At 47.4% G+C, this 12,209-nt stretch overlaps 1 protein-coding gene across 1 annotated transcript in view; it reads right to left on the reverse strand.

Annotated features, from left to right (window-relative positions):
* FER1L5 (fer-1 like family member 5) overlaps positions 1-12,209 on the reverse strand; it is a gene marked incomplete at both ends in the record, with an annotated part of 55,328 nt that overhangs the window by 25,652 nt on the left and 17,467 nt on the right. Inside the window, 10 exons of the mRNA XM_081101517.1 lie at positions 1,541-1,718; positions 3,055-3,183; positions 4,694-4,788; positions 4,859-4,941; positions 5,035-5,078; positions 7,771-7,839; positions 8,972-9,024; positions 9,444-9,567; positions 9,752-9,867; positions 10,694-10,724. Of these exons, the coding sequence (XP_080957643.1) occupies positions 1,541-1,718; positions 3,055-3,183; positions 4,694-4,788; positions 4,859-4,941; positions 5,035-5,078; positions 7,771-7,839; positions 8,972-9,024; positions 9,444-9,567; positions 9,752-9,867; positions 10,694-10,724 (922 nt within the window). The remainder of the gene's footprint in view (positions 1-1,540; positions 1,719-3,054; positions 3,184-4,693; positions 4,789-4,858; positions 4,942-5,034; positions 5,079-7,770; positions 7,840-8,971; positions 9,025-9,443; positions 9,568-9,751; positions 9,868-10,693; positions 10,725-12,209) is intronic.

Here is a 12,209-nt window from a genome sequence, read left to right on the forward strand (position 1 = left end):
GAAAAAGCGAAAGGGGTTCATCACCACCAAACCAGTATTACATGAAATGTTAAAGGGCTTCTTTAAGAAGAAGAAAATAGATTAAAATTAAGAGCAATAAAATGGCAATAAATATATATCTATCAACAATTGAACTTAAAAATCAAAATAACCAAACATGGAATCTAATGAACAAAATAAACTGATGAATATAGTAGAACCAGAGGCATGGAAACATGGAACAGACAGACAAAACTCAGAGGTAAGGGGAGGGGAAGAGATTAACCAAAGAACTTATATGCATACATGCATTACCCATGGACACAGACAATAGGGTGGTGAAGGTCTGGGATGGGACAGGAACCAATTGGGGGGGGTGTTGGGGGGGAAAGGGGGAGGATATCTTTAATACTCTCAACAATAAAGATTATTTTAAAATTCAATTAAAAAATAAAATGATTATGATGGTATGACAAGTTTTTTCATAGCATATCACTACTAAAAGTGGATACAAATAAAAAATTAATAAAAAGTAGAAAATTATGCTTTATTAAAGAAGCCAGTCTTTCTTCATATTGTATGATTTCATGTATATAAAAGGTCCGGGTTGTGGGTGGGGAGGTGGGGAAATGGTCCAGGATAGGAAACTCTATAGAGACAGAAAATAGATTAGCGGTTGCCTAAGGTTGGGGAGATAGGAGAATAGAAAGTGACTGCTAGTGGGTACAAGATTTCTTTTTGGGTGATGAATGCTCTAAAAGTGACCACGGTGATGGTGCACAGTTCTGTGAACATACGAAAAACCACTGAATGGTCTACTTTACATGGGTAAATTGTATGGTATTCTGAATTATATTTTAATAAAGCTGTTCTTAAAAGAACAGGCAGAGAAGAGGAATACAATGACTGCCAGCTGAGAGGAAAACCTCTTAATGGGTGACGAGATGGTGAAGCTGATGAAGGTGAAAGGGAGACCATATTCCACCAGCGCAGCGATTCTCAAACTTTAGCATGCACCTGAATCGTCTGGAGGGCTTGCTAAATCAGATTGTGGGGCTGCATCCCCAGATATTCTGATTCTTTAGGACTGGGGTGGGGCCAAGAATCTGCATTTCTCACAGTTCCCAGGCAATACTGAGGCTGCTGCCTAGACACCGCATTTTGAGGACCGTTTCTCTCTAGTGCCCAATATGGGTGTCCAATAGGTAGATATTGGATGAGGAGAAATGGATGGATAGCAGGTAGGGAGATGAACAGTGGATGGAAGTTGCATGGATGGACGGGGCTGGTTCAGGGTAGTGGGGGAGAAGATGGGATTGGGGAAGTTGTAGTGTGGAGGACGACTCGAAGCCATGACCTGGTTTCAACTCTTGTGGGCTCAGCACTCAGTAGTTGTGTGATGTTTGGCAGGTGACTTCACCTCCTTGAAGCTCACTTTCCTAATGTGTGAAACATGGATTAACAATGCCTGTGAATGTTCCATGAGCTAATACCCTTACAAGGGTACAGAGCCTGGCATGCAGTGGATGCTCTCCACCTCTTGGCTGGATTTGACTATTACCATCATAGATCACCGGGCTATACTGTGTAGTTGAGACGAGAGGCTTGTAATTCTGGTCCATCTTGTTTCCATAGTGGCCGATGCTGACCTCGAATTGGATCAGGTCCTTAAAGTTGGGCATCATGGTACAGGAAAGGAAGATGATGCACAGCCCATACTTGAGGCGGTTCTTGTGCTTCTAAAACAATAACCCCCGTACCCCCAAAACATAAGCCAAGATGAACAAGGCTATAAAGACAGGAAGGGGGCAAGGATGAGGTGAGCTAGACCATCACTGAAACCCACCCCCACTCAAAGCCTTGCCTTGACTCCTACTCACCTGGCTGATCAAGGAGGCAGTTCCTTCCAGGACCTCCATCACCTGCCCACTCCCCGACCCAGCCAACCCTGATTCCTTCCCTTCCTGGAACTGGGCAGGAGGGTCTTCTTGCTGGTCAGGTGAAGCTGTGGTTGGGCCACCCCCCTACACCCGTGTTGGACCACACCACTCTTCTCCTTTTGGCCTAAATGCTCTTCTCAGATGAGACTGAGTGTGGGCAGGGGTGCAAGGTAGAGGTTGCACACATACATCCTTTCTTGCCCCTCCTCAAGCCCCCTCCTCCCACCATGCCTCCCTTCTGCTCAGGTGGGGGGGGCCTCTTTCTATAGCTCCTCTCTTGTTTCTGTTGCAACCTCTGCCCTACTCTTGCATATTCCTAGCCTGTTCCCTAGCTCAGGTCTCCCCTGCCTTAAACATAGCCTCCTTCTCCCCTCAGCTACCACCTGATCTTGTCTCCCTCCGCTTTCCAGCCAAGTTGCTAGGCACTTGTCTCCATGCACCATCTGCAACTTCTCTCTCCCGCCTGAGGCAGAAAATGGGCATCAGCTTAGGTCCGCAGTGGTCGGCAAACTGCGGCTCGCGAGCCACATGCGGCTCTTTGGCCCCGTGAGTGTGGCTCTTCCTAAGCCTTAGGAGTACCCTAATTAAGTTAATAACAATGTACCTACCTATATAGTTTAAGTTTAAAAAATTTGGCTCTCAAAAGAAATTTCAATCGTCGTACTGTTGATATTTGGCTCTGTTGACTAATGAGTTTGCCGACCACTGGCTTAGGGGAATGGGTTTCACTTCTTCTGTCCTGTTAGTTGGTGGCTCTGATCACTCAGAGTCCCTCTGGAACCAGCTCTCTCCTGTAAAGCTCTCTTCCCTGTAACTGTACCATTTCTCTTGACTGTACCATTGCCCCCTGACTATTCTCAACACTTTGCTGCCTCAATGGCCTTCCCCTGCCTTCAGGAAGAAATCCAAGCTTCTTAGAATCTTCCCGCTTAACTAGATGACACTTTCCTTCAGCCAAAGCCTTATCTTGTCTTTACTAGGTGCCCTGCCCACCTGGGATTTGGCACGGCAGGACGCTCTAGTGGCTCAGGAAAGACTCAGGTGGATTGACCACCATCCTCATGCACCCATCACCACAGTCAGTTTGTGGCCCCTGATTTGGGGTTGGCAGAGGGCCCCTTTCTTCCTGGGTTACCTCTACACTGGTCACTTCCTGGGAGAGGTCCTTTATCCTATTGTCTGGGTGGGACTTGATGTTGGTGACTAACTCCAGGAAGACCCGGCCTCGATACTCCAAACCGTCCTTAACAGAGCTGGGGATACTCTAAGAAAAGAGAGAGGAAAGTGAGGAGAAGGGGGATGAGAGAAAGAGAGCAGGCCCATCTCCCAACACCTCTGCAGTAAAGACAGAATTGCCCGGTAAGTTCAACCCCAAGGAGGAATCCCAGACCCCAGACACAGTGTTCCTGGAAACCTCTAGGCCAAGCATGTCAAACTCAAAGGCTAACACAGGCCAAATAAACAAGGTTGAAGTTTATGTGGGCCACAAAAAAGCAAAAGCTTCAATTTTCACAGAAACATAGATTTATTTCGATAGAGACATGCTGAATACAAAGGGCTGAAATAAATGAGTAATCACTAACATAACATAATAGAACATTTTAATAAAAGTTAACATTTTTTCTTGAACATTAACGTACCAGACACTGAATAACTGCACAAATTAATAAGCGTAACGCAAATACACCTATTTTTCTTTTTCTCCGAAAGTAAAATATTTCCTGTTGTGTACACCAAACAGATCAGTCCAAGACTAATGACATGGCAATCGGCTGCTAAAATATTTGCTGCTAGTTTTAGTGGAGAGAAATGATGCGCCTGCGCGTAAGATGCGTAAGGGAAATGAATGCAACACGATTATAGTAATCAGTCATTAGTGAACGTTGTAGTTCGTTATTAATAATTATGTATAGCAAGATATTGTAAAAATTAAGTTAACGAAATTTTTATTCAAACATTTCTTATATACTGTTATATTGGCTGGGCCACAAAAATATTCGTTGTGGGCCGCATGTGCCCACCTGCCGCGAGTTTGACATGCTTGCTAGGCCCTGACCCTTCCTCTGCACCCTTCAGATTGCTCCTCCCCTCCATGTATTTGGCCTGTAGATCCCATAAATGCTTCCTGCTGGGAGGGCACTCCCTGCCTGGCCAATCAGACCATGTCCTATGCTTTGGCCACAGTGACTGGCCCAAGGGAAGCACATGTGACCTAAGGACACCAACGAGAATGTTTTCCTGGCCCTGCTAGAGAGTCCCGGGAACACAGGGCCAGCATGGAAACCTGACTGCAGTGGGAAAGAACGCGGCCAGGGCTAGACAGCAGCAGAGATGAGAGATGGAGAGAGTGTGAGAGTCTTCTGATGGCACTGAGGTTCTGGCGCCTGCCTCTTCCTCACTCAGAGGCCTTCCCAGCCCCATTCCCTCTTGTAAGTCAATTGGACTTGGTTTTCTGGTGTTTGTCACCAGGCCTAAATCACCCTAGTGCTTTTCTACATTTACCTCTGCTGCTTCTTTCGTCTCATAGGTCCTTTCCACCTGTTGAAAATCTTACCCAGGATCCCATCTCCATGCCCTCCATCTGCTCCTTTCTTGTGCCATGGCACGCATCCCACACATTCACGGCCATGTACGTACAGGCTTCATGTTCTCTACCAGCATGTGGTGGACAGAAACCAGGGCCGGATCCTCCCCAGGCATCTCCCAGGCCCCAGTGCCTCACACATGGTCGGTTTTACCTCCTCTGTTCCCTAGAGTTGACATGAGAGGCTTACAGCGCCTTCTTCTTGGATCTGGAAAGGGGCCTTTTTACCCCCATGGAGAGTCAGAAAGCTGGGGCCAAAGCAGGGTAGGAAACCAGAGTACATTCCTGCAAGAAGAGAGGGTGAGAGGGCGGCCAGGTGCGAGAGGCACTGGAGGGGGGCTGGGGGCTTGCTTGCCTTCTATTTCTGCTCCGGTGGACGAAATCTGGTTGAGTACCAGGCTGACAGTCCCGATTTCACTCCAGAATTTGCCCTTGGGGCTGGAGAGAAGTGCATACTGCTGGCTGAGCCCCTGACCCAGCTCTGATTTTCCCCTCCCCGGCATGTTTTCCAGCCTCTACCCGGTTGCTCACCAGTCCCAGACTTTGAACTTGATGTAGCTGGAGAGGCAGGGCAGCTGCAGGGAGAGGCGGGAGACACAGTGGGGGTGTGTTCCTGCTTGGAGGGTCCAGTCCTCACGGAGACCATGAGCACTTGGACGTCCTGGGTCCAGGCCCAAGGCCTGGCTTAGTTACCAATGAGCCATTAACTACAGCCAAGGTGGATTTACCATGGGAGCTTCTGGACCCTAAGCTTTAGGACCCCTACTTGCATGGATCCTTGCAAGGCCCTGGGAGAGGATAGGGCTGTGTCCCATGATCATTTGTATTATTATTATTGGTCTTCAAACAGCCCGCTAATTGCGTAAGCTCAGGACCCATGAGACCTGGGCTGTGATTTCACGACTACAGTCCTCACACAGCCCAGCAGAGTGTAATTACCAAACCCTCCCATGGGGGGAGTCTTGAGCCTAGAATGTCTTGATCATATCCGCCGTTAACTTCAACCAGTGGGCCATCTATCTCCATAAAGAGTAAACAACAATGGTTATCCATGGATTGGGGGGAAGAGGGTGCCCCATGTCCCCTGACCTGTACTGAATGATCTCCTGTACCAATCGAGTCCCAGCAACCTCATTAGCTAGGTGCTACTCTTAGTCCCATTTTCAGACAGGAAAACTGCGGCACAGAGAAGCTGAATTCCTGAAGTTCTCATGTTAGGTGCAAGGGCTGATGCAGCCTCAAGCTCCTGACAACACTGCCTAAGCCCAGGGAGGGCGGGGACTGTCCCTATTTGCAGACAGGAAATGAGGCCCAGAGAAGCAGAGGAACTTGTTCAAGGTCACACAGTAAGGGGTGGAGTCAGGATTGGAACCCATGCTTCTGAGTTATATCTCTACTCAGCTATAGGGTTCCTTTAATTAAGAGAACAATAAAGTCCAGCTGCCGGGTTGAGGTCTGAGTAGGTCCCCCATCTTCTCAGCCAGGGCCTCTTCTTCCCTCATAGCAGTTCCTGGGGCCCTGCTGGGGTCCTTCCAGTTCTCCATTCTCCTCGTCCATGCCCCCCTCGCTGTGCAGGCTGGGGGCCAAGGGGAGGTAGGGAAAGGCTTTCCGGTTGAACAGCTGGGTATTAAGAAATGAGGAGTTACCCAGGTTAAGGAAGGACATTGGAAGTGGAGACATGAGCACCAGCAGGCACCCAGGTCTTCCAAAGTTATGAATCCACCAAATTCAAATTCATGGGGAAACTACCTTTCCATCTTCCCTGTTGGAAATTCTCCTCCCACTTCCTTGCCTTGACTCCCCTCCTGTCCTGGGGCCCCTGGACTATAAAGTGGCGCACCCCCATTTCAGTAGCGCTCCCCCTGCAGTCTGCCTTGCTGGAGCCCTGACCAGCTGGCCTCAGATGCTACCGTTTGTGGAGGATGACCACATCCGGCCACATCAGAGTGAGGTGCACATCTTTCTGCTGCATTTCCAGAGGACCCGTAATCATCAGGCCTGCATCCAAGTGGTCCCCGTCCTGGACATTGTGTCATGTCAGAAATGGGTGAGGGCCCAGGGGATGCATGGATGCCTTTAACTGTGGGAAGGCCCCTTCAGGGGTGGAGGAGGCCTGGCCTGGGCCACTGGTTCTGAGTCTAATGGCAGCTGAGCATCTGAGGGTCCTGCCTCATCAGAGGTGGGGGTGAGCTTGGCAAGGGTGGGGGATGAACTTGGTCCTCTAAGCTCTCATCCGACTTGATGAGTCCATAAAATCACCTAAGGCGGTAGGGATTAGGTGGAATGGTTAAAAATGACTCACCAGGAGGAGACGGGAAGCTGCTAAGAGAGCGAGGAGGAGGTGCCAAAGGAGGGAAGAGGGGAGCTCTTTAGCTAATTTCATGTCACACAAATGTAAGATAAGGAACCCAAACACCCTCTGGGTGGCCGGACGGATGGCACTCAGCGTTCTGTGCCTTGCGCTCATGAGAGTGCTCAAGTTCTCTCAGACTTGCCTCCCTCGGTTTGCACACGGCTCTTGGGAGCCTGGCTGCCAGGGCTTGAAGAGAACCGGCATCCACACCATTGACAAGTGACCGAGAAGGACTGCAAGGCTGTAAAAATCAGGCCTCAGAACCCCACACCAAAGAGCCTCTTGGGCATTTAGGGTAGAAACGAATAGTCCAACCACATGTAGGCCAGAATCTGGGCCCATGGTACCTCTAGGACAGTGGTGGCGAACCTTTCGAGCTCGGCGTGTCAGCATTTTGAAAAACCCTAACTTAACTCTGGTGCCGTGTCACATATAGAAATGTTTTGATATTTGCAACCAGAGTAAAACAAAGACTTATATTTTTGATATTTTATATATTTAAATGCCATTTAACAAAGAAAAATCAACCAAAAAAAATGAGTCACGTGTCATAGGTTCGCCATCACTGCTCTAGGCCATCAACAAAGAGCTGACATTCTGTCCTGGGCATTTGGCCTAGGAGATAATTCATACTACAGTTTAGAACGAGTCTTTAAAGTGGTTGCTTTGTTACTTAATGTAAGTGAAAGGACACGTTTAAGTTTTCTGGAATGGTCCATTGTATGGCCCACTTACTTATTAATCCTGGATGTAGTGAGGTTTTCCCTTATAGTCCTGGGCTTCCTTGTGCTCCCTCCCCCCTCACGTGCTTCTTGGCCCCTCCTTCCACCTCACTTCTACACACACCAACACCCAAACATCCTTTCCATTTGCGGGGCAGGCGAGGCGGGGCGGGCATGATGGGAGGGTCATACCTGAATCTGTAAGGTCAGGATCTCGTTCCAGATCGGGTTCTCGGTTTGGGTCTTCACCTGTGTCTTCAGCTGGGAATATCCCAAAGCAGTGTCAGTGCCAACCTGCCCCTGCTCCCTCCACAGGCCTCACCTTCCAGCCCTTCTGGTCTGCCCACAGAAGGACGCTGTCTGTAGCCCAGGGATAATCATGGGGCTCCCTGGCCTAAAGACACTTGGACAACTTCTCACCGGCTACAACTTTAGTCTTTTGTGCACCTACCCAGGTTCAGATTCCTTAACACATTAGATTATGTTAGATGAACTCTAAGATCCCAACAGAAAAGTGATCAAAAGAGCTCCAACAGCAGCAGCACACATGGTACCTCTTATCGAAGCATCATTTTAAAATCTAGTCTTAATCTAAGCAATCATGTCAGAGAACTCAAAGGGTAGTGGACTGGTTAAACTTTTTAATACACACTCAGAAAAACACTGACATATTAAACATTTTGAAAAATATGTTTCATCTATCGCTCAAGATCATCTTATCTCGATCCTGAATCCAAACCGTGCTCAGAGTGGTGGTTCTAAGGTATGTCCACCAGTCCTTCGGCACTACTTCCTTCCAAAGGTGCACACTAACCAACCCCTCCCCTTATACTAGTGGATGGGCTGGGTTTAATGACTTCTAATAGGTAGAGCCTGGTGGGAATGATGGTTTTTAAATTCTGAGACAAACCTATTTAACTGTAGCCCAGCATTCACCGAATTTGAACATAGGATCCTTTTTGCACAAAGCATCCATCAGCACACTTTGGAAAATGCTACTCTGTTCATAGAAGTTCATGGAATGTCAGCAACTCTCTTGCTAGGACCCTCGGTTTACAAATGAAGGAACAGAGGCTCAGAGGGACGGCGCCGGGTTCAGTGGGGTTCATTTGCAGCATGTTGCTTCACTCAGTCACTCACTCATCAGGCATTTGTATCTTTGGTTTTCAGGGGGCACCTTCTCCTTGCTGGGCACTGGGCACAGCTCTGCGAGACAGTGGCTGAGCCATGGCTCCACCTTCACAGAGTTCCTGGTCCAGTGGGATCATGTGGCCCTTTAATGGGAGAACTGGGAGATGATTCCTGGGGTCCTGCCTACCAACCGAGTCTTACCCCCACACTATTTTTTTCTAGGTGAGCATTTCTCTAAGCCACACACCCTTTCTACACTTACCTTTTCCCCAATTAGTTCCACTTCCAACATTGGACTCACTAAATGGTGTTTCTCTGTGAACAAGAAGTTAAAGATTTCTGAGACAACAGCATTTTTTTTTTTTTGACAAGGAAATGGAGAGGTGATTGAACAACTTAAAACCTCCCCCATAACGTGGTTCGGCGCTCCCATTTTCACTGTCTCTGTGTGTGCTGTTCTGTGTCATGACTCATAAAGGCAGAGGGAGGGGGCTTTGCTCCTGAGGGAACCTCTGCTCCTGAGCATCAGAACCAGGTCAGGAACATACGGCCCAATTTAATGGGTGTGATGGGGTCTCCATAAAACAACGCTTGGTGGATTTTAGCTTCACTCTCTCCCTCACCCCAGATCTTAGATTAGCATCCATATGGAACAGCCAAACCCGATGGGGACCTAGGGTGCCACCATGTAGGGCACCTCAGAGTTGCTTCCTCCCTCCCACCCTGACTCTCACTGAGGTGAAGGTCCTCTGCGCAATAGATGAAGAATTGTAAGTAGGCCAAGTTCATTGGGACCATTGCTGACTTGAAGATCTGAATTTTGGTGTCATCGGCATCATAGGGCAGCTTTTGATCTACCTGGAGAGACCAGAGAGTTGACAGGGTCAAAGTTGCAGGGAGGTCACGGCCAAGGCCACTGTGGGGAATAAGTAGACAACTCTGAAGTGACCCTGGGGACAAATGAAAGCATGTGAAGGCCCAGGGGTGCCCCACAGAAGCAGACAGGGTAGGAAATGTGCCTTGGGTATGGGGGCAGCCTCACCAGGGCCTGGTCTCCCACACCGAGCGCACAGATGGTGACCTTCAGGTAGCCTCTCACACCACTGTTGGGTTCATTTGGCTGGCAGAGGCCTAACCACCTCCTCTGGAATGCGTGACCTGGAGAGGCAGAGGGTCCATGGGAGACCAGCTTCCAGTCTCCATTATGCTCCCCTGAAACCAGGCTTTGTTTGTGTGGGAGAGGGGTGTGGAAACATGTCTCATATATTGGTTGCTATCTAGTAGTAGGACAATGAGAGTCACTCCTACCATGAAGCCAAGATAGTGCACTCACCAGGCTGCCAGCTAATGCCTTTAGAAAATAGGGACCCCTCTTTCTCATTCTGGGAGCATACAGTTGTTACTGTCCTGGTATGAGAAAGACAAGAATTCTCCCCAACTTTAAGTCCCAACCTTAACCTGGTATGTTATGGCCAGGTCACAGAGGAAATCTTTGCTCAAACTTCAATTCCCTAATGAACTCAAAAATAGAAAGTCAGTCCAAGGCTGGCCCTGGCCAGGTAGCTCAGTTGGTTGGAGCATCATCCCAATACTTCACGGTTACAAGTTCAATTCCTGGTCAGGGCACATAAAAGAATCAACCAATAAATACATAAGTAAGTGGAACAACAAATCAATGTTTCTCTCTCTCTTTCTTTCTCTCTCTTTCATCAGTAAATAAAAAAATAAGAAAGTCAGCCCAAGGCTGCATTAAAATATTAGCATTTGACCCAAAGGGATTTCTTCAGTTTTAAAGAGAAAGATGTTCTTATAAAACAAGATAAAATGCCATGAAGTACCATAAAATATTGTCAAGTGTGGAAGATAATTCACACCCTTAAATACTCTTCCCCATATGTTGAACATACAGAGATTTTGTGATGTCTTGACACATGGCCTGGTCTTTCTGGGAAGGCACACATATTTGCAACAACTATTTACCTACCTTGAGAGTGGTAGATAAAACCAATATCTGTCTGAAAAGACAAGAGTGGAATAACAATTAGTTAGAACCTCCAGCCAAGATTTGTAATACCATCAACGCTGATGACAATATTAGCCCCTTGACCTGCCCTAACTTTTTAAATCTTTGCAACAAGCTAGAAGTTGGTCCATGCCTCCTCCATTCTACAGAGGAAGATAGTGAGTTTGAGGGAAGTGCTCAAATCTTCCAGCTAGTAAATGGGGAGGCCTGGATTGGAAGGACGCTTAACCACCAAGCCGCACTGCCTGGCAACGCAGCATTGGCCCTGGGTGTGGGAAGGGCTCCTCTTGTCTGGGGAAGAGAATGGTCAAGGAAGTTGTTGGCAGAGAGACTATGAGTTTTCCCTTTTCCTGTGAGAAGGTTTCTGACGGAGGCTGGAGGGATGTGGTACAGCATTGATGTGCTATGGAGCAAGGCCACCCTGTAGCTCACATCTGAAGGGTCCACAGAGCAGTCCCCAGATCCTGCATGTTAGGCCTGCTTTAAAACCAGCTACCTGCTTGGATCAAGTAGGCAAAGATTTCTTAGATGCAACAACAAAAGCACAATTTGTAAAAGAAATCTGATAAATTGGGCTTCATTGAAATTTAAAAACCTTCTGCTCTCTGAAAGACACTATCAAACAAATGAAAGGACAAGTCATATACTGGCAGAAAATATTTCCAAATCATATATCTGATAATGGACTTAAGAATATATAAGACAACTTCAAGACTCAAGAATAAGACAACCACCCAATGAAAACAAGCAAAAGATTTGAACAGACATTTTGAACAGATAAAGAAGATATATTCATGCCCTGACCGGTTTGGCTCAGTGGATAGAGCGTCGGCCTGTGGACTGAAGGGTCCTGGGTTCGGTTCTGGTCAAGGGCGTGTGCCTTGGTTGTGGGCACATTCCCAGTGGGGCGAGGGGGGGTGGGGTGGGCATGGTGCGGGAGGCGGCTGATTGATGTTTCTCTCTCATTGATGTTTCTGGCTCTCTATCCCTCTCCCTTCCTCTGTATAAAAATATCAATAAAAATATATTTTTTAAAAAAGAAGATATATTCATGACAAATAAGCACATGAAAAGATGTTCAACATCATTAGTCATCAGGGAAGTGTATCATGAGATACAACTACATGAGATGAGATACAACTACACATAATTAGAATGATAAAATAAAATAAGATGAACTATATCAAGTGTTGATGAGAATGTGGAGCGACTGGAACTCTAATATACCTCCGGTGGGAATATAAAATGATAAAGCTCGTTTGGAATTTTAGAAAAACACCATTAAGAATTTTCTTTAGTCCTACCCAGTTTGGCTCAGTGAATAGTGCATTGGCCTGTGGACTGAAGGGTCCTGGTTGAGTATACATATCTCAGTTGCAGCCCTGGTCGGGGCATGTGCAAGAGGCAACCAATCGATGTGTCCTCTCACAATGATGTTTCTCTCTCTGTTTCATCCCCTCCCTTCCACTGTCTCTAA

This window comes from Myotis nattereri, assembly GCF_964212035.1.
Source record: "Myotis nattereri genome assembly, chromosome: 10".
NCBI lineage: Eukaryota > Metazoa > Chordata > Mammalia > Chiroptera > Vespertilionidae > Myotis > Myotis nattereri.